The following is a 27,289-nucleotide window of genomic DNA, read 5'->3' on the forward strand; positions in this document are numbered from 1 at the left end:
TTTGAAACACCAAAGCGGCATTTCAAAGGGGCAGCCACTGCACAGCTAATCCATGGCTCAGCTGTGCAACGCTGCCCCTTTAAAAAGCCGAAGCGTGGAGCCCGGAGTCAGCTGGGGACTCCCCAGCTAACCCTGGGTTCCGTGCGGCATTTCCCCAGAACCCAGGGTCAGCAGGTGAAACTGATTCAGGTTTGGGGAGGAGGTATTGGGTCAAAAAATGACTTGACCTTCTTGGATTCAGATACAATCAGGTTTGTTTGGGTCCAGATCAGGTCTGGAAAATTTAGGTCCTGGATAAGCTAGAAAACTCTTAGCAAATAAGAGAATTAGACTGGAACCTAAGGGAATTAGGCTCCCAAATCCCATTGCATTCCTCTGGGATTTGAGCATCTGATTTAAATTCTGTTGAAAATCCTAGTGCAGATAACATCATCGCCAGAGCCAAGAGAATGAAAACTGAGTTGCTGAAAGAGAAAGTCACTTTTATCCAGACTGGTTAAAACTCTTTGGGGGGTTTTACACACCGATTGAACTTCTGTGACTAACTAACAGTGTGACTAAAGAAAGCCTTAGTTAAATATTCAATGCCTTCTCCTTCCCCATTAAAGCATTAGAGGTCACAATAGACATCCTTGAAACCTTTTAGTAGTTCTCCAGCAAATTAAGAAAAAACTGCACTGAACATTTCCAGTATATCTCAAGTAATACAAGCTGATTAAATAAAAATAACTTCAGGTATTCCTTATGTATCATGAAGCAAAAAAGGGCACAAACCCACATTTCAAAAAATTATTTGGAGGTCACCTTAAATTATATATAGGTTGTTATCAAATAACAAGGCTACAATAACCAGTGTTATTTTATGAGTAAATATGCAATGCCACAAGCCTTAAAACTTAAATTTACTCAATAAAATGCTACATAAATCTCAGGCTTCAGCTGAACAGCCCAACATTCTGTGGCTTCAGAAGAGGCTGAGGGCTTTCAGCTCAGCACTGTGCAGGATCAGATCCTTACATGGTAACTTGGATCAATGCTGTCTTTAGTAAGTACAGTGCTCTCTCTATAAGACGGTGACTGGAAGATAGGAGTATGATGTACAAAGTGTGGAGAGAAGAAATTACTCTAATTTTCTATGGGCTTGAGAAAAATTGTTCACGAAGGGGGTGTATACACAGCAGGGCTTAACTTGAAAGAAGTTACACAAATTGAGAGCGTTTACACAGCACTTATTTCAAAGTAGTGCACTCTTCCTCCAATTTCCCTTACTCCTCATACAATGAGGTTTATGGGAGTCAGAGCAAGAAGTCCTCCAGCTTGACAGGATTTCAGCATTATTTCTAAATACTGCCTGCTGTGTAGACGCGGGCTAAGTTATTTCGAAATAATGTTGCTGTGTAGCTGTACCCTATGAAAACAGAAAATGTGTAGTTCATTTTCACTAAACTGCTACGGAAATTCCAGAGATCTTGAAGTATTAAGTCCACATTGCAATATATACAAGGCTCAATCTTTCTACAAATTCATTAACTCTCCTCAGGACTTAGTGGTCATACTCTCCTTAAGAGTAATATGTAAGGAAGTTTCATCTTACTAAGACTTCAGTATTTTTACAAGATATATTGCAAGGTATAAAGATACAAAATACTGTTAATCTGCAAAATAGTATTGTTAGGACCCATTCGATATCAAGAGGTCACATGTGCTAGAGACACATCAACCTAAATAAAGTTTGTAAAAGCAAAACAATAAAGTAAATTTTGTGGTTAATTAATTAATCAAACTGCAAAATTCAATAGTCCCTAAAATATCTTTCAGTCCTTAATGCAACTCATTGAAATTTTCTGCTGTACTTCAAATAAGAAAAATTAACATGAAGTCTAAGTTGTAGCTGTTTAATAGCTAGTTAATTTTAAGGAATATTTTATCACCATTAGTCATGAAATATTTTAGTTCCTCTGGGTTAAGATAAGTGTTATTCAATTTTCTGTTGCATCCATTTGAAATTTTCTGCTAAGTATGGCAGCATTTTTTAGAAAAGTAAATGTATATGCAACAATGAACCATCTAGAAAAACATGAAGTGTTCTAATTATGAAAGAGATTTTCAGGAAAAAATGTAACGGATCCATTTGATTTTGTAAAAATTGTAAAGCTTTCAGCTGCATATGCAAGGAGAACATTCCTAATAGATAGCCAGTGCCCCAACATGTGTATTACCATATACCATACCTATCTCTTCCTAAAGATACCCTATCTAGAACCCTATCTAGAGTTAAGTACCATGGTTTAAAAATGGCATAAAGGAGACTAGATGTATGATTTTTCTGTTGTGATGTATGGATATTTAATACTAAAATCTGAATAATCATACATTTCCTGATATTATATAACCATGACTATACTGCCACATCACACTAAAACAATTAGCATTTTTCCATTAACATGTATACTTACACCTATTATGAAGACTGTTGTTTCAAGATAAAGGAGGACACCATGAACATCCAAAAGTTTGTATATTCACCATGAGTCTTTATTTCAAGCTGCCTTAGTCTCATGATTGGCAGCTTTTAAAGCACATGAAGATTAACACGTCAAAAACTGTCTTAACTAACGCTGACTTTGCTTTAAATACAAATTCAACCTACGTTGATTAGCTTTATCCCTCTTTTTAAGCCCTACCCACTCTGACATCACAAGCCCTTCTCCTATACCATCTATTAAAGTAGCTGTAAAAACATAATTACAAGAAGAGCACCATGCTGATCTGATAAACCTATTTCAACAGTTAACCTGCTAATCTGCTGTTAGCCTTTAAGATGCTTGGTGCATTCACTTAAAATCTTACTGTTCCCAAAAGAAATACAAGAGAATGTTCAGAATTGTCTCCACTGTTATCCATTATATATTTGAATTGATTTTTAGAAGGTACATGTTTCTGCTGTTTGGCAAGTAGATAGCTCAGAAGTATGTATTCTATTGGATTGGGGGGAAGTAGAGGATGAAAATCCTGTTAAGCATATTGTGAGGCTAACACAGGGATCAGATGGTTATACTGCTCAAGCTGACAGTTTACTCTTTAATTCTCACTGTCGGTGAGTTAACACCTCTCAGAGTGTATGCCTGGTAAAGGGCAGACTTTAAAATGTTAGACAGTTACTTGTTTCTTTTTATGTCAGTCTTATCCAATGGGAAATTGCTAATGTTGTTGTAAATGTTAATTCCCTGTGCTCCTGCCTTCATGTTCAGGAAAGGGAGAGAACCTAAATGAAGCAACAGTATAATGGTCCAAAAAAACTGCTAACTTAATGGCTAAACTTGGTAAAACATTAAACCATTCCCACTAATCATTGCTCATGAAAAGAAGTTTTCACCAACAAAGAGAGGTTATTTACTTTTAATTGTGCCTTTTCCTAAGGAGTATTATGACATTAATTTTGAAGCTTTTTTAAGGGTTTGGCATAGCATTAATTTTCCATGCTGTGGACATTGTCATAGTTATTGGATTACTCGTGTAGTTTCACCATGAGTGAGAACGTGAAGGCCAGGTCCACAATCTTCAGACAATTTCCAGTATTAGACCTTGAAAATCATTTCATGAACATAATCTTGCTATCGGGCCCCAGCAGGCATAAACTGAGAAACCTTTTTTACATACAGTTGTTCAACCCTATACCAGCCTACTGGTGCTAGGAAGCACGATATGCTCAAGAATAATTTTTCCCTGCTATTTTTCCCATGTATCCATCCATCCGTCCATCCATCCAACTAGGCACCTACATGCAAAACCTTGACATCTGAAATGTAATTAGTATAATTACTCTGCAAATCATTTCCTAATAGGTCAATTTTATGCAGCATGGCTGAATCCTAAAGAAAATACTGTGTAAGTTGGCATGTTTCCCCAGTTGACCAAGAGCAGGGTCTTGCATTAAGAATCCCAAGTTTGTTGGGAAATATGAATGAGGTTTCAAAAAGAGAGTTAAATACAAATAGGCTAATCCTTTCAGGCTGAAACAAAATCATTAACATAATTATGACTTTTTTCTTTGATTTTTACCTAGCAGCAGAAGGCTGGACACACGGAAGTAGTTTGCAACATTGGTGGCATCCAGAGATGGTTTCTAGAGAAGAAGCAGGGTTATTGCGTGCTTCAGGTAAGTGGGATGGTAAACATTTTCTGAAGGAGTCACTAAGCACATCTATCAGCAATGGGTCTAATTGGTCTTGACTGGATTTTACCTGCCCTGAAGCACAGGAATCTGAATCATATAGTGGTCTGCACATCTCTTTATTCTTCTATTACCACCCAAATTATACATCTTCACTGGAGGAAAAGTGGGGAGAACAGCAAGGAAAGCAGAGAGAAACCCAAGGGATGGAATGTGGAAGGGAGCAAAGAAAAGGAGGGTAATTTATTATTAATGGAATCAAATGTAATCATGAGCTGGACTTTGGAGAAGAAGAAAAATCACCTCTTATGTCTTATTGTGATTGGACCTATCAGTCCTTCTTTGCTACCTGATGAAGGCAGGGCCGGCCTGAGGTATTCTGGCGCCCTGGGCATGGGCGCGCGGCACCGCCCCTGGGCGAACGGCGCATGCGCGGCCTGGCTATAGCTGCTGGCGCGCAGCCTGGGCCTGCCCCCAGTGCACACGGCGCATGTGCGGGCTGTCTACGGCCACTGACGTGCAGCCCGGGGCCCACCCTTAGGGCTCACGGCGCAAGCGCGGCCCAGTCCGGCCCGGCCGTCGGGCGCGTCGGGCCATGTAGAGCCCCGCGACTGTGGGGGGAAGGGCGCTGCTGGCCAGCGCCGTGGGGATGTGGGCAGGCTGGCGCTGCGGTAGACGGGCATGCGGCGCCTGATGGCAGCTGTAAGGAACACCGCATGCCCCTTACAGCTGCCATCAGGCGCCCCCCCCCCCCCCAGTAGTTGGTGCCCTGGGCAGCTGCCCAGCTCGCCCATGCCTCCGTCCAGCCCTGGTTGAAGGCACCAGTGCCTTAATACCTCCCTGCTTAAGGGCAATTCTCACAGTCCTCCAAGGAACTAGAAGGGCCAGAACGAGACACTGACCCAATCAGGGGCCAGTAGACAAGTTAAGAAGGTTTTATTGTCCCTGCTTGGGGGACAGCTGGGTGAAGTTGGTGTAGGAGCTGAGTTCCTGAATATTAACCTAGAATTCTTCGAGAGATGTCACCATGGGTGCTCCACGTCTGGTCTGGTTTTGGTGCCATCCTAGCACTTCAACTGTAGATTTTGAAGCAGTCCCTGCATGGGCTGCACATGTGCAGTGCCAACTGCTCATGCCATGCCAATCAGAATTGCACATGTGTGGCCCAAGCTCTCCAGTTCTTTCTCAACCATCCCCAGCCTGAGATGGATCTCTGCAGTTCTCTGACAACATTGCCTCACTTAGTGTTAGTTTGTTAACTAGAGTTGCTATATAGTTCATTGTTCTTATTTAGTGTGAGTTAGTTAATATTCTTAAAAAAATAAAATTAAATTAAAAAAATGCTTTTTCCTTGCTAAAATGCCTGGCTTCCCAGCCTTTAATGGTTGTGCCTCCTGGAGGAGCACAATGCCTTGTCTCAGACGAACACTCCCAATGTATCTAGTGCCTTGAAGAAAAATATTCATCTCAGGACTGTCCTCACAGTAGCAAGCTCAAGATCAGAGATCACAGGGACAGGTATTTATGCTTTTAGCTGATCCTGCTGGAGAAAAATCTCTACCCCTTATCAGATCTGGTACCACAGTCCAGGTCAGTACTGTTTCTACTAAGCTCTCCTCATGCCAAAAAGGCGCTAAAAAAGAGGAGTTCTTCTTTGAGTGGTTGCTCATGTCCATTCGAATCAGGTGTGCACACTGCGTGCACTGTATTTCCAGAACATTTTCCCTAGCGGTACCCGCTGCTACGGTGGAACCCCTGCCGGCGCTCCCCCACCTCAGTTCCTTCTTACCACCCGTGACGGTCGTTGGAGCATGTCTCTCTCTTAGAGTAGTTAATCGTTCCCGTTTCTCTTAGTGTAGTGTTTGTAAATAGTTATAAATAGTTTTAATTAGTTAGATTGTTAGCGAGATCTTTGTTTTCCTTCCCCCCTTCGGGGGTGAGGAATGCCAGGGCCACAAGGCTTTAAGGCTTGCGCAGTATGCGCTAAGTTCATGCCTAAGGGAGACCCTCACGATAGCTGCTTAAAGTGTTTGGGTGAGGGCCACTTAGCAGACGCCTGTAAGATCTGCAGGTCGTTCAAGCCATGCATGAAGAGGGAGCGAGACTCATGTTTGAAGCTTCTCCTCATGGAGGCGGCTCTACAACTGGCACCGACTGGCCACTCCACAGTGCGAGTGCGCCGGCATCAACACGCGACACCCCATCCCGTGAGTGGACTTCGGTACCGAGGGCTCGGCACCGTTCTCACTCCCTGGCACTGAAGAAACTAAAGATTTTGTGGGGTAGGTCTCTGAGCCGGAAGTCCAGGTCGGGCCTACACCGTCGCTTTGAGTTGCTGGTGCAGACGTCTCCAAGTGTGGCGGAAGCGAGCGGGCCGACCATCCAGTCCAGGGCTACCCTCGCATCGTCCCTCGACGCCGGAGACTTTTGAGGCAGCGCAGGACTTGATTAGCCTCACTACCTCCCCTCCGTTGTCTGTTGAGGCGAAGAGGTCGAGGTCTTCTACGCCGGGAGCCATGTTGGCTCCGATTTTTCCTCCGCACTGGTTGGATTGGTCGGCACCGATCATGTATGCAGCGGGACCGTTCCATGTGGGACCAGTACTGCTTGCCTCTACGTCATTGCCAGTCTCGGCACAGGCTACCAGGCCTCACCTGGCGCTCGACTGGACTTGACATCCCTCGGTGCTGGGATCTCTCCCGGAATTGGTATTAGCTGTGCCAGTGCTGTATTACTCAGGCTTTGTGGCACCATCAATGGCACCGTCAGCAGTACCGGCACTGGGCCTCTTGCCCAGGATGCCGGTACAGTCATCGGCACCAGCCTCTTCAACACCACTGCAAGTTTCGGCACCGCTGCAAGTTTCGACATGGCTTCACGTTCTAGCACCGCTGCACATTTCGGCACCGCTACAAGTTTCAGCACCGATTCAAGTACCGGCATCGGCCCCTTTAGGGCATCCACCACAGCTCTGGTGCCTTCAGTCCTACCCACCATGGCGCCCACGGCGGCACTGATAGGGGCGCCACTTCTGGGGCTGTTGAACTCTGCAGTTCCGCGCCCACAGCCAGTACCGAACTCGGCACCACAGTCCACGTGCACCGTGTTGGTGCCACAGTCGGGCCCGAAGCCTGTCTTTCCGGTACCGGCACCGGTACGACCTCACCACATGCACGCGGGTAAGCCAGAATCCATGGCCAGGTTCGCCCCTCCAGTGGTGACTGGGTACTTGTCATCAGCACCACTCTGGCCCGAGTCTGATTACTCTTCAGATTCAGATGTGGGCTCTTTCAGATCGAGGTCCTCGAGGGCTTCGTCACAGCATAGATCCCATTCCCGGCACCGGTGTGATTGTTCGCATGTGCAACAGATTTGGCCGCCTCAGCCACACTGGCCTTTTTGAACGCCGTGGGCATACCATCAGTGGCAAGGGCCTGTGCTCCCGTCTGCGGTATTCAGTGTCTTCGGGCACCGAGTGCCCCCATCAGCGTAGCTGTCACGACCCCCTCCCTTGCCCCAGAGGACTGCTACCACAGATGCTGCTAGAGACCCACAGGCTCCAGTGCCAGAGCCACTTCCGCACGCAGCGGTGCCTGTCCAGCCGGCCCCTCAACCGATTCCAGCAACTGAATCCAGTGCCGATTCAGGAGTCATCGTCATCTCCTGATGAGGCCTTAGCAGATCCTACACTGGCGATGCTGACCATGGATGCTCAGTCGCATCAGGATTTGCTCCAGCTTCTGGCCTCCAACCTGGGTGTCCCAGTGGAGCCAGTAGTAGAGGATACGGATCCAATGATAGACATCCTGTCTGACGATGCGCCTGCCCGTTTGGCTTTGCCACTCAACAAAACTGTGGCTAAGATCACTAACACCCTGTGGCAGACCCTGGCTTCCTTAACCCCTACCTTAAAGGGAGTCGAGAGGTGCTATTATGTCCCGCAGTCGGGGCACGAGCACCTATATTCCCAGCCTGTCCCAGAGTCTTTGGTCGTCCAATCCACGGTGTGCTATCTTGCCAGTTAGCGCTCTGAGCTCGGAGACCCTGTGGGCCGACGTAATGGCTACAATGAACACAACCTTCATAGAGAGGTGCTTCAAAGAGCACGTGGCCAGTGGCTCAAAGGGGGGTGACACAAGTCTAGACAACATGAAGTTAAGGTCCCAAGCGGGGAGATGGGGTCTAACCAAGGGGTACAACTTATCCAAACCCTTAAGGAACCTTTTGACCACAGGGTCAGAGAATACAGAGACTCCTGCCGATCCAACATGGAAGGAGGAGAATGATGCCACATGGACTTTGATAGAAGGGTAGAGAGCCCACCAGACCTGAGTTCGAAAAGGTAGTCCAGAATGGATGGGACAGGTGCACAGGACGGGTGCACTCCCCTTCTAGACGCCCAAGACGAGAACTGCTGCCACATGGCTGCATAGGACCTCTTGGTGGATGGCTTCCTGCTACCTAGGAGCACCATCTGCACTTCCTGGGAACATTCCCTTTCTGGTTGCGTCAGTCACAGATAAACCAGGCCGTCAGGTGGAGAGAGATGAGATTCGGGTGAACCATGAGCCCTCTGTCCCAAGGCTGGGTCAGGAGATCCCAAACCAGCGGGAACGTTATAGGCTCCTTGCTGAGCATATCCACCAGGATAGGGAACCAGAACTGCCTGGGACACCGAGGGGCTATCAGGATGACTGTGGACCTGAAGGTCTTGACCCTGGTCAGAACCCTGGGAATTAGGGGAAATGGTGGGAATGCATGGAGGATGCCCGCCGGCCACAGCACGGTCATGGCATCTCCCTTGGAGTGGTCCCCCAGCCCCAACAGGGAGTAGTAACTCTGACACTTGGTGTTGTGTGCCGAGACAAACAGGTCTACTAGGGGACAACCCCACCTGTGGAAGACCTGATGAAGGGCCGAATCCTTGAGGGACCATTCGTGGGCTCCGAAGGACCTGCTCAGAGCATCGGCCAGGAAGTTTTTGCACCCCGGCAGGTATTCTACCTGCAAAAATATATTGTGCGCTAAGCACAGGTCCCACAGCCACAAAGCTTCACGACAGAGGGTTGGACACAGCTGCCGTGTTGTCCAGGTGCACCAGGATGGAGCGGCGCGACAGGGTTTGTCAGGAAGGTCTCACAAGCTCTCCTGACTGCCCTGAGCTCCCGGACATTTATATGTAGGGCCCGCTCTGCAGGGGATCACAAGCCCTCGGTCCTGTGACACTCCAGGTGCACGCCCCAACCCAGATCCGAAGCATCTGTGAACAGTGTCACCGAGGGGGGAAGTACGGTAAATGGAACCCTGCTGCACACCACAGCCTCCTGAGTCTACCACTGTAAGGAGGCAATTACCACTGGAGGCACCGTCAGTACCATGTCCCAGAGACCCCTGGACTGGTCGAACGCCTTCGCTAACCAGGCCTGCAGCAATCTGAGCCTCATTCGGGCATGCGTACCACATAAGTGCATGCCGCCATGTGTCCCAGCAGTCTTGAGCAGACTCGGGCGGTCATAATGGGGAACTGGGTTAACTCGGAGACCAGCTCCACTATGGCCAGAAATCTGTTTCTGGGGAGGAATGCTCTCACCACCCTGGTGTCCAATAGAGCCCCCACGAATTCTAGGCACTGAGAGGGAGTCAACAATGACTTTTCCTCGTTCAGCATGAGACCTAGTCTTAAGAAGAGAGTCCTTGTAAGGGAAACATGAGCCACCACTTGTTCATAGAATCGACCACGAATTAGCCAGTCATCTAGGTATGGAAAAACGTGTACCCCCTTTTTGCGGAGGAATGCCGCTACAACCGACATGCATTTTGTGAAGACATGTCTGAAGGTCTTGACCCTGGTCAGAACCCTGGGAATTAGGGGAAAAGGTGGGAATGCACAGAGGATGCCCGCCGGCCACAGCACGAATTCTAGGCACTGAGAGGGAGTCAACAATGACTTTTCCTCGTTCAGCATGAGACCTGAGAGGGTGCTCTAGCTTTTAAAACCTGCTTACTAGGTCAGACCTACCCCTCATTAGCCACACAGGCGGAGGCTGATCAAAAGAAATCAAGGGAACAAAAGATCAAACACTCCCAGACACACAATCCCAACTGCCACAGTAACTGAAATCACCAGCAACAGGAACAGAAACAAAATGTAAACAAACAGTCAAGCAAACTCATTCATGCCAAAGCTAGTACGTTTTCCTAGCAGCATGTTAAGCGGTGGAATCTCTTGCGCTCCCTCTCAAGCTCCCCTGTCTACAGCCCCTGTCCACTTCCATAGCCTGCTCTTGGAAACAAAGGTTACTCACCTTGGGTACGTCTACACTACAACGTTAATTCGAACTAAGATGTAATAAGCTCTTCCTATAAAATTCTGGGGCGTCTGTCAGCCTGTTGGCTGCCCTCCGCGACGGGACCCCAGTCCTAGCAGTAAAGGCACGGACGTTAAACCTTTTCTCGGTAACACACACATACACTGCCCTGACCATCAGCTGACAGTGGGCCTGCCTCCCAGTGAGGGGACATGAGCCCCCTGGAGGACTTCCCAGAGCCATCCACACCGGAGGCTTTGGAGGCAGCAAGGGTTCTAATTGAGTCCTCCCGCTCCCCTCCTCCTCTGACTCCCTCTAGGTGGCACGGGAACACTCGGCACCAATCGCCTTCCGGGGCAACCGAAGACATGGTGCATGAAGGCAGACATCTCCTGGCCCAGACGGCACTGCATGTAGCACCAGCCATTGAGGCACCGACACCCCCAGTACCATCCAAAGACATGGCACCAGACTTCGTGCGGCAACATCACCCAGCACCGTCACCACCTCAGGGCCCATCGGCACCTACCTCCGTGCATGACCCCCGCACAGCCATCCCTTCCCCACCGCCTCAGTACTGCAGCAAGCCGGAGTCCATGTCTCGGTGCACCACAACTCCTTCGGCATCCGCGTCCACACTGCTCTGGTCTGCCTTGGAGTATTCGTCTGACTCTGAGGCAGAATCTATCCAGTCCTTGAGGGCCTCCATGTCTCGCTCACAGTGCCTCTCCCGTTCTTGGCACCGTTCCCGGCACCATAGTCCTTTGCCACCATACCAGCAACAATGGGCTCAGCCAGTTCCAGTGCCCATGGTGCAAACATGGCCCCCTCAGCAAGGCAATGGCCTTTCTGGACTCCCTAGGCTTATCACCAGAGCCAGGGCGCGGACCCCCCCCCCCAGACCAGCTTCTGTCTCTTCGGGGCCACTAGTTCCTCCGTCGGCGACACGTCTGGTCAGGTCCCCCACCTCAGGACGTTCTCTACCTCCGGGTTAGTCATCCCTAGGTCCAGGGGGGAGCGCGGCTACAATGAGCCAACCTCCCCCCTCTTCGTACATGGACACCTTGGACAATCCAGGTTGCGATGATGCCCCTGTGGGTAAGGTCCAAAAGGGGTCATCGTCCTCCTCCTCAAATGAGGCATTAGTCGACTCTACCCCTTCCATGTCCTCCATGGACACTAGAGCCCATCAGGACCTTCTCCGCCACCTGGCCCAAAGTTTGGGAGTTCAAGCGGAGAAGGTTTCCAATGACTCGGATCCTACTATTGACATTCTGCATGCTGACACCCCCTCTAGAGTGGCTGTACCGGTTAACAAATCAGTGGCCAATATCTCCAAAGCCTTGTGGCAAACCCCCGCCTCCATTCCTGCGATGGATAAGCATGCGGAGTTTCGGAACAGGGGATTCTATTCCCGTTACTTTCTGGTTCCAGAGGTGAAAGGGGGCCTTCGTCCCATTCTGGACCTAAGAGCCCTAAATTCCTTCATCATCATGACAAAATTAAAAATGGTGACTCTGACATCCATTATCCCTTCCTTAGCCCCCAGAGACTTTTATGCTGCCCTCGAAGTAAAAGACGCTTACTTTCACATTTCAATTACGTCCCGTAATCGAAAGTCCCTATGGTTTATCGTGGGCCTGGACCATTACCAATTCACGGCCCTCCTCTTTGGTATTTCTACGGCCCCTCAGGTCTTCACCAAATGCATGGCAGTGGTGGCTGCCGAGCTAAGAAAAAGGGCTGTCGAGGTGCTCCCCTACCTAGATGATTAGCCCCTGAGGGGGGAGTCAGAGACTCAGGTGAGAGGCCACATAACCACAACCTGCAAACTCTTCGAAGACTTAGGCCTTCTGTTGAATCTGGACAAATTGACCCTGACTCCTACCCAGATAATAGAGTTTGTGGGTGCCACCCTAGATTCCCTGGCACAGAGAGCCTTTCTGCCCAGTTCCCGGTTTCTCATGATACAGATGATGGTTAGGGCACTCCAGAACTTTCCCGTGACCACTGCCTGGACTTGCACGCGTCTACTGGTCCTCATGGCCGCCTGCACTTATGTAGTGCAACATGCCAGACCTCACATGTGCCCACTACAGATGTGGCTATCTCAACCTGGTCATCCACTCTTGGGACAAGGTGCTGACAATCCCCGCCCCCGTCCTCCTTGCATTGTAATGGTAGACCCACCAGGCAGAGGTCTCTGCAGGGGTTCCATTCTCCAGACCAGTACCGTCCATCCAACTGGTCATGGACATGTTGGACACGGGCTGGGTAGCTCACCTAGGAGACCTCCATATGCAAGCTATGTGGTCTGTGGACAAAACCTCCCTGCACATCAATGTCAGGGAGCTCCGGGCAGTCTGATTGGCTTGTACGGTTTTCCTTCTCCACCTGAGGGGCAAGCCCGTCCTCATTCTGTCGGACAACATGACAGCAGTGGCGTACATAAACAAGCAGGATGGGGCCCATTCCCCTCCCCTGTGCTTGGAGGCAATCTGCCTGTGGGACCTCTACATCAGGGCGGACATCCACCCTCCTATCTCTCAGGCTCACAGAACGTCCTGGTGGACAGGCCGAGTAGATCATTTGTGGGTCACTAGTGGTACCTGCGCTGGGATGTAGCCCATTCCATCTTCTGTGCGTGGGGGTCTCCCCACCTGGACCTGTTCGCCACGGGGCAGAACAAGAAGTGCCCGCGTTTCTACTCCCTCATGGGTCAGGGGCAGGGTTCCTTAGGGGATGCTCTCCTCCTCCCCTGGCTGCGAGGCCTGTTGTACACCTTCCCGCCTTTTCTGCTAGTTCACAAGGTCCTCCTGAAAGTGTGAGAGTTCAGGGCGTCCCTGATTCTAATTGCCCCGGCATGGCCCAGGCAACATTGGTTCTCATCTCTCCTCAGCCTTTCCTGTGAGAGGCCCGTATCCCTCCCACTGGTCCTGGACCTGATATCCCAGGACTTGGGCAGGCTCCGCCACCCAGACCTGCAATCGCTGTACCTGACAGCGTGGAAGCTCCGTGGTTAGCGGTAAAGGAACTCCATTGCTCTGAACAGGTTCAGGAGGTCCTCCTGGGTAGCAGAAAACCCTGTACCAGGGCCACGTATCTGGCAAAGTGGAAGCGATTTTGCTGTTGGGCTTCCCAGAAGGGGGTGCACCCAAGGTGGGTTCCAATCCTCCTGATCCTAGATTACCTGTTGGACCTTAGGCTCCAGTATCTTTCTTACTCCTCCATCAAGGTTCACCTGGCGGCCATTTCGGCCTTCCACCCGGGGGAAAGGGGGAAAACCCTATTTGCGAAACCAATGGTCAACAGGTTCCTGAAAGGGCTGGACAGGCTTTATTCCCACATCCGCCCGCCTGTTTCCCAGTGGGACCTAAACTTGGTTCTCTCCAAACTTATGGGGCCCCCGTTCGAACCGTTAGCGACGTGCTCCCTCCTCCACCTATCTTATTACGGGGCTCTCCTGGTGGCGATCACTTCCGCCAGGCGGGTATCTGAGCTTAGGGCACTCACATCAGATCCCCACTCCACGGTTATTTTTTAAGGATAAGGTTCGGCTCCGCCCTCACCCGGCTTTCCTGCTGAAGGTGGTGTCATCCTTCCACACCTCCCAGGACATCTTCCTGACGGTTTTTTACCCTAAACTGCACGCATCTGGGAAAGAGCAGGCTAGACGTCCCTAGGGTGCTAGCCTTTTGTTTAGACAGGACAAAACTGTTCTGGAAGTCGCCACAACTTTTCGTGGCTATCGCAGAGCGCATGAGGGTCCACTCAGAGGATAACTGCCTGCATCAGGGAATGCTACACCCTGGCAGGCATTTCGGCTCCGCCCCTTAGAGCGCACTTCACGAGGGCAGTGGCCACCTCCACCACTTTCTTAGCGCAGGTTCCCATCTTGGACATCTGCAGAGCTGCCACATGGTCCTCCATCCATACATTTGCCAACAACTATGCACTGTTGCATCAGGCCAGAGGGGATGCTGCCCTGGATAGGGTGGTTCTCCACTCCTCTGTAGTTTCATCATCCAGCCCACCTCCTTAGGTTCTGTTTTGGAATCACCTATATTGGAATGCACATGAGCAATCACTCGAAGAAGAAAGAACGGTTACTTACCTTGTAACTGTGATTCTTCTTCGAGTGATGTTACTGTGGGTGCTCCACTGTAGGTGCTGGGCTTGCCCCGGCGCCACATGACGGAGATTTTTCATAGCAGTAGTCCTGCTGGACTGCACATGCGTGGGGAGCATCTCACGGCTTTCATGCTGCTCAGTCCAGCCTTAGCCAGTTCCTCTCAACCGCCTCAGGCTGCAGATGGAAGAAACCTCTCTCCTTGGATCCCTTCTGTTCATGAGGAATTCAAGCTTGTTCTTATCTCTAGTTCTATCTCTGGTTCACAGTTTATACTTACCTTTCCGTTCCTGGTTTAAAAAAAACATTTTAAAGTTAAAAGTTACAGTTAAAGTAGTTACCATACGTTTACTGCCCTCACTTGCTAAGTTTCAGTTATCTTTCCTGTTACTCATTACCTACTCCCTGTTCTTTAAAAAAAAAAAAAAAAGTTAAAAGTTTAATTTAGTAGGTTGAAGTTACAGTACAGTAATGCCTGGTTCCCCAGGATTCAAAAAATGCGATGTTTGCCATGAGGCAATGTCCGCCTCAGATGGCCACTCCTCCTGTATTCCTTGTTTAGGGGAGGGCCATGTTCCACAAAAGTAACCTCACTGCTCTAAGCTTACAGCTAAGGCATGGAGTGACAGGGAGATGAGGCTCAGGATGATCCTCTTCGATAAGGCTCTTCAGCCTCAAGGATCTGCCTCTCCCCCGTGGCCAGCAAGAGAGCCACAGAAAGGAAGAGCTTCTTCTCCAACTGCTGCCCCACCAAGAAAGAGCAAGCCGTCTCCAACCTGATCTCTGCCTGCTACTTCACATGGCAGATCGAGCGTTGGCAGTAAACCGGGTACTTCAGGTGCATCTACAGTGCACACGGGACCGTCCAAATCAGCAAAATCCTGCTCTTCAGTGCCGACCGCACACCATTCATCGGCACCGACGTCTTCAGCACTGTCAGGCACCGTTCGTGGTATGTCGGCACCGACAAGTTCCGCTCGAGCCACGCCAGCACTGCTGGCACCAACTCCAAGGCTGGCATCAACCCCTCCTGAGCCTCTTGCAGCACCGACTCCAGTGCCGAGTCGTCCAGAAAACCAAACTGCCCATGCAGCACCGATCATGCCGGCACGACACGCAGCACCAGCGCTTGCAACCCCACCTAGTGGGGAGGACAATACGGCACCAACGTCGGCACCGAGATGGGGGCAGCACAGGAAGGCTATAGCCAATACATCATGGGAGAGCAGCCCATCTCCACACTCCCCTTCTCCAACATTTTCCCCAGAACCTTCCTCGCCACCGCCACCTCAGTCACCTAGGTGGCCTCCACCTTGAAGATTTTCCTCCCATGAGTGCCTCCCATCTCCATTTCTAATGCCACCAAGGGATCATCATTATCAAAGGGAGCATCACTATCATCACCAGTTTTCCACCTGACCTTCTCCCTTACCACGGAGGTCCTATTCTCCCTCATTGTCACCGCGTTTGCCTGACCACTCCTATAGGAAGTCTTACAGCAGGTCTCATCGCTATGACCACTCGCCATCTCGTTCCCCCTATTACTACTGGGACACGTATGATATCCGTACATCCTACAGAACCCGTTCGTCATACCACCACTCTTATCATTTCTCGTCCAGATTACTTCCTACATCTAGGACACATGACTCCTCTGTGAGATACTCCCCGATGACTGACCCACCTCGTTCCTGGCGTGGCTCAAAGTCCCCACTTCCCCCCAGCCTCACATCAAGGAAGAGCAGCCCCTACTGGAGGTAACACACCAGCCTGAGATATCGCCTACTGATCCGTCGTCATCCTCACCAGATAAGGTGGTTATACCAGGGGACATCTTTCCCCCTGACGATCTCAGGCAGTTCCAAGAGCTTTTCAAAAGAGTAGCTGTCTCTCAGGAGATTCAGCTCACTGAAATCAAAGGTAAACACCACCGTCTATTCAAGAATCTCAAGACATCTCATGCTCCTAAACTGGCGATTCCCCTGGATGAGGCCATATTGGAAGTCGACAGTGACTTGTGGCAAACCCCAGCATCGGTATTGCCTACAAACAAGAAGGCGGACAAGAAATATTTTGTCCCCCCGAAGGGATCAGAGTTTTTATTCACCCACCCACCCCTCAATTCCTTGGTGGTTGATGCGGCACGATGAAGAGCATGGGTGCCACAATATAGAGGCCAAACTTCAGATAAATATTCAAAGAGATTGGATTTATTTGGAAGGAAGATGTACACATCATCACTTCTTCTCCGAATAGCCAACTATTTGGCACATTTATCTAACCATAATTATGACAACTACTCAAAACTGACAACCCTCATGGAGTCTCTACCTGAATCTAAGAGACCCATTCTGAAGGCTATTGTTCAGAAAGGTTATGCTGCCACCAGGACCAGCTTACAGATAGCAGCTGACGTAGCGGACACTGCAGCCAGGGCCACTGCCACTGCAGTTGTCATGAGAAGGGCCTCATTCCTCCAGGCTGCAGCAGTTCCGAAGGACCTGCACTCAAAGGTAGAGGATTTACTGTTTGAGAAAGATAACCTTTTTGCGGAGAAGACGGATACCCTGCTTCATTCCAGCAAGGATACCCTGCTTCATTCCAGAAAGGATACTTGGTATGTACACTCCGTCATATAGGAGACGACAGTACACGCCATACCAGAGGCACTATGATTACCATCCCAGGCAGCCATGGCAACAGCAACAACACCGGCCCTTAGATAACTCCCGCCAACGTCCACGGCCTCTGAGGCATCAAAATCAGAATAACCGTCCACAAAACCAACCAAATACAGGCAGCAGGTTTTACTGCTTGGTCGGGAGCACTCAACCAGTCTCACCTGTCACCATCCCACTCTTTCACCATCGCCTATGCCCATTTTACCAACACTGGACAGACATCACCAGCAACAGATGGGTTCTAGAGATAATCAGAACCAGTTATGCCATACCCTTCCTCTGTATCCCACCTACAACCACCCGAAACCCGTCCCTTTTCAGGGACCCCCTCACGAAGATCTGCTCATAGCAGAAATAAATCATCTGCTGAAGATTGGCGTGGTAGAAAGAGTGCTGCATGAATTCAGAGGGAAAGGGTTCTATTCCCACTATTTCCTGATTCAGAAGTCAAGGGGTTGGAGACCAATCTTCGATCTCAGGCAACTAAACAAATATCTTCGAAAACAGCATTTCAAAATGGTGACCCTTACATCAATTATCCCAGCCTTAGATCAGGATGATTGGTTCGTTGCTCTCAACCTACAGGACACTTATTTCCATGTTACAATCCACCCCGCACACAGATGGTTTCTCAGATTCGTTGTTGGCAAAAACCACTACCAATACAGGGTCCTTCCATTCGGACTTTCAGCCGCCCCCAGAGAGTTCACAAAGGTGCTCTCAGTCATCACCGCTCATCTCCAACGCAACGCGGTAATCATATTCCCATACCTAGATGACTGTCTTATAAAAAGCCAATCGTCTTCGCAGTTAGCCAGCATGCTATCCATTACCAGACGAACTTTCCAATCTCTTGGACTACTAGTGAACAAGGGCAAATCAACACTGATTCCTACCCAAGACCTAGAGTTCATTGGGGCAAGGCTAGACTCCAGGTCAGCAAGAGCATTCCTACCTGTGGCCAGGTTTCATGCAATACAGCTGCTAATAGATACCTGTCGAATCAATCACAGGATTCAAGTACTCTTGGCCCTCAAGCTTATGGGCCATATGGCCACAACTACTTTCATGGTCACACATGCCAGGCTACACTTTCGCACCCTCCAACATTGGCTAGCCACCATGCACAATCATACCACCTCCGATGTACACAGGATTGTGGCGATACCTTCCAACATCATAGCCTCTCTGTGCTGGTGGACCATAGAAAAGCATTTGCTGTCAGGAGTGCCCTTCCACCAGCCGCTACCACAATATCAGATTACAACAGATGCTTCCCTTCTGGGATGGGGAGCGCATATGGGCAGAGCGTCTGTACAGGGCCGCTGGAAACCCCAAGAGACATTGCTCCATATAAATCTTCTGGAGCTCTGAGCCAGAAAATGCTTGCAGGCATTTTCGTGACCACATACGCAATGCTACGGTAAAGATTCTAACAGCCAATATAGCCACAATGTACTACATCAATCAACAGGGCAGAGTACGCTCATGATCCCTATGTGCAGAGGCGGTCCAACTCTGGAACTGGTACATCACCAATAGCATCACTCTTGTGGCATCATACTTACCTGGCATCAACAACGTGACAGTGGATTACCTCAGCAGGAATTTTGCCCCAGATCACGAATGGGAGCTTCACCACGGAGTTCTTCACTCCCTCTTTTACTGATGGGGCATGCCACTCATCGACCTATTCACGACCTACAACAACAAGAAGTGTCACCGGTACTGTTTCAGGGCAGGCCTCAGTCGTCACTCACTGGGGGACGCATTCCTCATCAGCTGGAGGGGGCCCCTTATGTATGCCTTCCCCTCTATACCACTCATTCCAAGAGTGTTGCAGAAAATCAAGACAAACCAGGCCACAGTGATATTGATAGCTCCTGCATCGGCGAGGCAGCACTGGTTCCCTCTACTATTCCAACTGTCCCCCTACCCGTCTTACCAACTACCTCTATTCCCGACACTTCTCACCCAGAACCACAGCTGCCTTCTCCACCCACAACTTCACACGATGCACCTCACAGCGTGGTACCTAGCTGGCTGAGTGCTACTGAAATCTTATGCTCTGAGAAGCTTAAAAACATCCTCATACATAGTAGGCGACCTAATACGAGAAATACATACCTGGCGAAATGGACAAGGTTTACCGCCTGGTACTCAGACCATTGCGTGAACCCATTATTTGCTCCTATGCATAATATTCTAGACTATATAATGGATCTACAACAAATAGGACTAGCTTTAGCATCACTAAAAGTACATCTCGCAGTAACAGTGGCTTTCCGACAACCTATAAAGAGGTTTTTGATATTTGCGCATCCCCTCACAAAGAGGTTTATCAAGGGCTTGACAAATCTTAATGTGCCCTTGTGCACACCCCCTCCGATGTGGGACTTGGACTTGGTACTACGGGCCCTTATGGCCCCACCATTTGAACCATTGGCCACAGTACCTCTTCTACTCCTGACCCAGAAGTTGGTGTTTCTACTCGCAATCACCTCTGCACGCAGAGTCAGTGAACTATCAGCGCTGATGGCCGTACCCCCATACACCATCTTCCAGAGGGACTGTGTTGTCCTCAGACATCACCCAGCCTTTATACCTAAGGTCTGTTCCGATTTCTATGTTCATGAACCCATCGTATTACCTGCATACTACCCTAAGCCTCATGCTTCTGCTAAAGAAGCGGCTCTCTATTCTAGATGTACGTAGAGTACTAGCCTTTTATGTTGACCACACCAAGCCCTTTAGAAAGACAAACAGACTTCTCCTGTCCCTGACAGAATGCTCCAAGGGTGAACCCATTTCTGCTCAAAGAGTAGCTAACTTAATTGTGTCTTGCATAACCCACTGCTACTCTATTCGGGGAATACCGCTCCCCGAGCGCCCCAGAGCACACTCCACTAGAGCCATTTCAGCTTCCACAGCCTTCCTTAGAGAGGTTCCCCTTGCAGATATCTGTAGGTCAGCCACATGGGCGTTCTATCGCACCTTTGTGGAACATTACGCTGTACAACGGAGATGGCTGTTGGATAAATCCTTAACTGCCGCACTTCTTTCATCTGCCAACCAATAGAGACTCCAATTCCCACCTACCTCCATGATATGGGGCAGGGGGGGTACTGCCGTGCAGACACCTACAGTGGATCACCCACGAGGACATCACTCAAAGAAGAAAGCGAAGTTACTCACCTTGGTGCTGTAACTGTCATTCTTTGACATGTGTGTCCCCATGGGTGCTCCACTACCCACCCGCCTCCCCACTTCGGAGTCTGTGTCCGTTCTTTTTTCCAGATACTGAGGTGGGTACAAGGAAGTGGCTCAGACCAGAATGAGCAGCGCAAAGGGGTGCGAACGCCGCAAGACACTCCCCGCACATGTGCAGTCCGGCTGGACTACTGCTGCAAAAAATCTCCATCCTGTGGCACTTTGGCAAGCCCAGCAGCTACAGTGGAGAACCCACGGGGACAGACATCTTGAAGAATGACAGTTACTGCACCAAGCTGAGTAACTTTGCTTTCTTCGTGATGTGTTGCTCATATTCATTCCAAATCCCCGCCCACCACCCTTTATCCGGAATATGCAGGTAAGAAGGAACTGAGTGGGTGAGGGGGCCAACAGGGGTATATATGTGGTGGTATACCGGTGCCACTCCAGGGAGCTCCCTGCTGGCCCCAAGGGTCAGGGGTTTTGATCAGAGAGTCAAGAAATGTAGAAACATGATTTTGCCAGCAATGTGACCAGGGAGCTCCCTGCTGGCCCTAAGGGTACTGCTGAGGGGAAAACTTCTGACGGCACGTGCACACTGCGCACACACACCTATATTGGAATGGACATGAGCAACACATCTCGAAGAATCACAGTTACGAGGTAAGTAGCCGTTCTTTTCAAGACAGGCCAAGGCCTTTGTTTATTTTATTCTGCAATCAACAGAGCATCTTTCTGGAGCCATTACAAAAGAGAAAGCTTCCTCTGGTATGCCTCTCAGACATAATCATGTAGCTGCAAAACATAACAGGTTGGCAGTGATGGTGGCGTGGTGAAAGAAACAGTGGATAAAGAAAATCACATTCCATTCAAACAATTTAGAAATAGTCAAAGACTTATTAGTTCAGCAAGTTATATGCAACCAGCTGCAAATACAGAGGCAAGGCAAAATAAATCTAATTGTTGTCACAAGAGGTTTGTCATTAGTGAGAAAATAATTTGAGGCAGAGAAGTCTTCTCTCCAACTTGACAGAAACAACATAAATCATGTTGATCAGAGAGTCAAGAAATGTAGAAACATGATTTTGCCAGCAATGTGACCAGGGAGCTCCCTGCTGGCCCTAAGGGTACTGCTGAGGGGAAAACTTCTGACGGCACGTGCACACTGCGCACACACACCTATATTGGAATGGACACGAGCAACACATCTCGAAGAATCACAGTTATGAGGTAAGTAGCCGTTCTTTTCAAGGACAGGCCAAGGCCTTTGTTTATTTTATTCTGCAATCAACAGAGCATCTTTCTGGAGCCATTACAAAAGAGAAGGCTTCCTCTGGTATGCCTCTCAGACATAATCATGTAGCTGCAAAACATAACAGGTTGGCAGTGATGGTGGCGTGGTGAAAGAAACAGTGGATAAAGAAAATCACATTCCATTCAAACAATTTAGAAATAGTCAAAGACTTATTAGTTCAGCAAGTTATATGCAACCAGCTGCAAATACAGAGGCAAAGCAAAATAAATCTAATTGTTGTCACAAGAGGTTTGTCATTAGTGAGAAAATAATTTGAGGCAGAGAAGTCTTCTCTCCAACTTGACAGAAACAACATAAAACAAGTTGACAGAACATGATTTATATGGCTCAGCTGGTGATATTTGTGTTTGAAAATGACAATATAAAGGAAGATATTGGACAAAGCCACTTGTGAAGAAGTAAACAAGAAGGGAAGTTATTACAACTTCAAGAAGTGTTATTTTCAACAAAGTAACAGTGTTGTGCAAACTTCAGCAATAACTAGATCCAAATAGGACTTTATCACGCTCTGCAGACCAGAACTGATTTTCTGACTGCTCACTGCCTTAGTTATAAGGCACATTATGAAGAGTAATATGTTTGATCAAGCCAAGTCTCTCCCTGTGCAAAATGAGGTGAGATTGTTGGGCCATGGCAGAAGTTAGCAAAGGGGTTTTGATCAGAGAGTCAAGAAATGTAGAAACATGATTTTGCCAGCAATGTGACCTGAGAACTTCTTGATGCTAACTGGTGAAGGTGTGCATGGAGATTGTGTGGGTCTGGTATGTACATTTTAGTTCATAAGAGTGTCATGTGAGGTCTGAAATAAAAGCCGGTGCCAGATTGGTCATCAATAACATTGTGAAATGCTTATATGGATGTTTTCTAAGAAATCATGCATGTGCAATGAAAGGTCTGTTTCCAGAGACTAGGTACCAGCAAAGATGAAAAACAGGTTTTCTGTCAGACAAGAAATGTTTATCTATCTGCCTGCTTACATGTAAATTAAGTAGTATATGTTTAACAGTGAATCTCCTGTTTCTAATCTGAACTGGATGCAGACAGGATGTCTGCAGCCCACTGAGATGAAGGAGGGCCACTCATGTTGCCCACTCACTATTCTTGGTTGTTCATCGCTGTCCTAGAGAATATGGGGGATTCAAAAATTCTTCCAGAGTCACCCATCAAACTCATGGTTGATTAACTGTAAAAGGAGGATGGATACCCTAGTCCAGCTGTGTGCTGTCTTCCTGGGGGATCGCAGTGGTCGGCCGACATTTTTTTTCCTGGCTTGGCGTACATGCTGCAGGAGTAGGGGGAGAGGGGCATGGTAAGGAAGTGGACCAGCGCTTTAAATTAAAGGGGCCGCAACAAAAACAAAATGTTCCCAGCACGTTTTTTTTTCCTTCCCCCGGCTCTGTGGGTCGCAAATGAAAAAAGGTTGAGCACCACTGCCCTAGTCTTCCAATGACTCTCAGTAAAACTCTTCAGAAGACTGCATCTCTGCGTTTGTATGTGTTGTAATTTGCAGGGAATATAGATTGGACTTTCACTGAAACACAGCATGCATATTATATTACATGCAGTTCTCCTAAGATTAAAAAAGCAACTGAAAGAGATTTTGGAGTGATGTTTACGATTATGGTCTGATGACACAATAGCCTCAGTCTGAATAGAAATGTGACTTGATATAGTTATCAACAAAGAATGGGAACCACACAAAGACAAAAATGAAAAACCATACTTAGAAGCCACTGAGCCTGTCCATGACTGCTCCCAAATGCAAAAGTCAGAGGTTGAGTACAGAGCAGTGAACATACGTTCCTTTCCTTTCTTTTAGCAGTCCATAGAATCAGAGATTTTAAAGTCATAAAGGACCATTAGATCATCTAGTCTTGCCTCCAGTATTACAATTGAAAACAGGGCTTGAGATTTCTACTGCAAACCTATATTTAAAAAAAACATTGTGTCAGCGCTCATGAAATCAAAATAGTAGAAAATCACGAGTTTAAAATTATGGAGTATCCATGAATTTATAGTTGTCAGTTTTTAGAAACATGCTCATCTATTTAGTGAAATACATTGTCTAACATCATTATTTAAGATGATAATCGAAAGTACTTTAGAATGAATTGCTTATCACCAAACAGAAGCATGCTCAGACTTAATAAGTAATACTTGTTAAGTAATACAGAATAAGTAATACTTATTCTGGCTACTGTTCCATAGAATTTAATGGAGAGTTTTCCTGAAGCGGGACCTGTAGGATCAGATCTGTTATACCAGATGGTATCGTATGAAAGAAACACTGATCCTGTGACTCTGTTGATTTCTAATTAGGTTTCTAGTCATTAATATAGTTTGCAGGCCTTCCATGAACTCAGAATCCCATTCATGTAAATGATTAACTGAAAGGGGATTATTCCTGGCATAAGTTCAACCAAAAAGAATTTTCAAGCACTGAAAATCTCTGACAAACTGGGAAATGGTAATACAATAAAAAATATTATAAATATATTTTTCTAGCCCTACAGTTTTTCAAAATATTCTAATATCAAAGCACTAAGAACATAAACTTTATAAAACAAAGATACATTTCATACTATGAATCACACTTTTTTCTTTTATGAAATCAAAGCTCATTCTCAATGAGATTCTTGCAAATAAAAATTAGCAAAAAGGACAATTAATTTTTAGAAATACTTAAACCGAATGAATTTTACAAGCTCATACATATGGGTGTACCCGTTTGCCCATATGCATGAGAATGCTTGCAAGGCACCTCTATTGCTACAGTGAACTGTTGTGGGGACTAAATAAGTATGCTAGGGAGTTCATACTCTTCCTTCAGGAAAACACTATAGGCTGCGTCTAGACTGGCGGAAAAACTTGCCAGCCGTTTACACTGGCCACTTGAATTTCCGCAAGAACACTGACTTCCTACTGTCTGAAATCAGTGCTTCTTGTGGAAATACTATGCTGCTCCCGTTCGGGCAAAAGTCCTTTTGCACAAAGCTTTTGCACAAAAGGGCCAGTGTACACAGCTCAGATTTGTTTTCCGCAAAAAAGCCCCAATTGCAAAAATGGCGATCGGGGCTTTTTTGCGTAAAAGCGCATCTAGATTGGCACGGATTGGTCTAGATTGGCATTTGCGGAAAATCATGCCAGTCTAGACATAGCCTAAATAGTGTATTAACTGAGAAAGTTTGAAGTCACAAGCAGGACTGATGAAAAAGTCCACTTGGGGAGTATTAACATCTCAATTACCTTCTGCAGGAGAAAAATATTGTGAATACTAGCACCATAATTTCAAAACATTAAAAAAACAGTAGTGAGAAATATTTTGAATGGTGTTTTTGAAATGTGAAGAACATAGTACAAAGTTAAAATCTGAAACTGCATTTCTGCAACCCTTCTATGCATATGTATTCTCATTGAGGTCTGTGGGATTTTTACTCATGCAGAATTACTCATATGCATTAACGCTCGTGGGAATGTTTGATATGTTCTCTGTAATACAATCAATGTAACTTCAAAGATTCTCTTTCTGGTCATTTTGAGACATTAGATTAATATATTGGAAAAAGGCATTGGTTTAAGTTTTCACAGCACAGTGAAACCTAAGTTAAACAGCCACCCAAGAAACCAGTGAAAACAAATGATCTAGCAGAACCAGCTAAAGTCTGAAGACTTTAATCTGAATTCAACCCTCATATATGCACATTGAATTCAACTGAGATACACCAAAGATGGTCAAGGGAGCAATAGGTGCTGGAACTACCGGAATAGGTGCTACAGCACTCTCTGACTTGACATGGTTTTCATTATACCCTGGTGTACCAGTCTCATCCAACGGTACCCTATGACCCTCCCCCTTTGGGGGGGAGGGCTTAATGTCGTTCGGACGCCTTTTCTGGCGGCCGCTAGGACACTCCTCCTACCTCGGCTACAGCATTCTCCGTGGCGCGGGAATACCAGCGCCTCCCCCAAGGCCGTGGGGTGGGGAAAAGGGGGGCCTGGGCACACCCTCACTCACGGGCCCCAGCCCAGGGCCCTAAGAACACGAATCGGTCTGGATCCGGTCCAGCTGATGGGGCATCCTGCTGTAACGCGTCAGCCCACCAGCCCCAAATGGGCTCTGCCCTGGGCTGCTTCCTTTCCCCGTCCCTGGCTTCTCGACGCCGGAAGGCTCACCTTTCCTTTAGCGGACAGGCTGCCGACGCTCAGCAACAAAGTAGTCAGTGGACTGGAACCGCCAGTCCATAGGCGCCCTCTCTGGCCCCCAACCATTCTCCAGGGTCTTCCCCGGTGACATTTCCAAAACCTCCACCTAGCCACTCGCCCCCTCTCTCTCTCTCTCTTCTCCCCCCTCCCCCCAGGTTATGGCGGTGGCGTTTTTAAACATCCTGCTGCTTCCACCCTGCCTGACGTCATCAGAAGGGGGGGCGGGGCTGTCGTGTCCCGATGCTGTTTCCCCGACGCGCCGGACTCCCAAGGTGGGGGAACGCCTCCACCCCATCCCCGCTCTCGCCTCTGCGCTTCCGGCCCGCCACCCACGGGTCGGCCGGCTCCGCAAGCCACGGCGCACCACGGGAACACACCATGCACCGCCAGGCTGCCTCCCTCCTGGTGCCGAGCAACGCCTGCTCAGCGGGAGTCGCTGTGCGGGGCGAGGGTGCCCCGTCACACCTGGGTTTTTACACTTTGGTTCAATGGCTCTCAGCCACTATAAAAATTGTTCTAGCACCCGTGAGTGGAGCAGCTTCCTTTGCACCCATCTTCATGTAATGACATATCCTTTAATTGTAGCTTAGTCCAGGGTATATTTCAGGGTTTCCAACAACTTTTTTACCAACTTTGCACAGTTGAAGCACATCAGTCTTTGGCAGGAGTTCCCTTGGTTTAAAGTCAGCCACAATAGATTAGTGGCATGGTACCAGTTTTGCTCTTCCAGAAAAAAAGCAGAAGAGCAAACACATTTCCTGGATGTGGCAGAGTTTTTCTGGGATACCTCTGGTTTCCCGAAACCCCCCCACAGTCTAGCCATACCCTCCAGGTGCTCTGGGTCTGGAGCATCCATGGAAAAAATTATGGTACTCAGCACCCACTGGCAGCCTCACAGTTCAGCCCATTCCCCTTCCAGCCTACTTGCCACGATCAGTCGTTTAGTTTGTGCAGATGGTGGACCATGTGGAGGGGAGGAGCAGGTACAGGAAGATGTAAGGGAAGGGGTCAGGTGAGATGAGGCAAGATGGGAGTGGGAGGCTTGGGGGCAGTGGTGGAGTCGCGGCAGGACCTGGGGTTGAGCAGGGGTTGAGTGCCCCCATTCCAGGAACTGGGGAAGTTGATGCCTCTCGATGCAGGATCAAGCCCTATGACAGAATCTCTTTTAAGAAGTTGCCCATGTTAGAAAAAAAGCAAGGACCTCTGGCTGGGCCATTGAATGTTATAGTCTGAATTCAAAATAATTTTTTTTTTAATTCTTGCTTATTA

General features: G+C 48.2%; 2 protein-coding genes across 5 annotated transcripts in view; one reads left to right on the forward strand and one right to left on the reverse strand.

The window, feature by feature from the left end:
- SAMD7 (sterile alpha motif domain containing 7) overlaps window positions 1-2,593 on the reverse strand; it is a 46,003-nt gene extending 43,410 nt beyond the window's left edge. Inside the window, exon 1 of the mRNA XM_075937921.2 lies at window positions 2,457-2,593. The gene's annotated coding sequence lies outside the window, so the exon portion shown is untranslated. The remainder of the gene's footprint in view (window positions 1-2,456) is intronic.
- Window positions 1-27,289, forward strand: part of LRRC31 (leucine rich repeat containing 31) — a 180,574-nt gene that overhangs the window by 111,878 nt on the left and 41,407 nt on the right. For all 4 annotated transcript variants that reach the window (XM_089780767.1, XM_075937909.2, XM_089780766.1 and 1 more), the window contains one exon: window positions 4,067-4,159. In XM_089780767.1, the coding sequence (XP_089636893.1) occupies window positions 4,120-4,159 (40 nt within the window). In that variant the 5' untranslated portion in view covers window positions 4,067-4,119. The remainder of the gene's footprint in view (window positions 1-4,066; window positions 4,160-27,289) is intronic.

This window comes from Pelodiscus sinensis, chromosome 10 (assembly GCF_052426305.1).
Source record: "Pelodiscus sinensis isolate ZL-2025 chromosome 10, ASM5242630v1, whole genome shotgun sequence".
Classification (NCBI taxonomy): Eukaryota; Metazoa; Chordata; order Testudines; family Trionychidae; genus Pelodiscus; species Pelodiscus sinensis.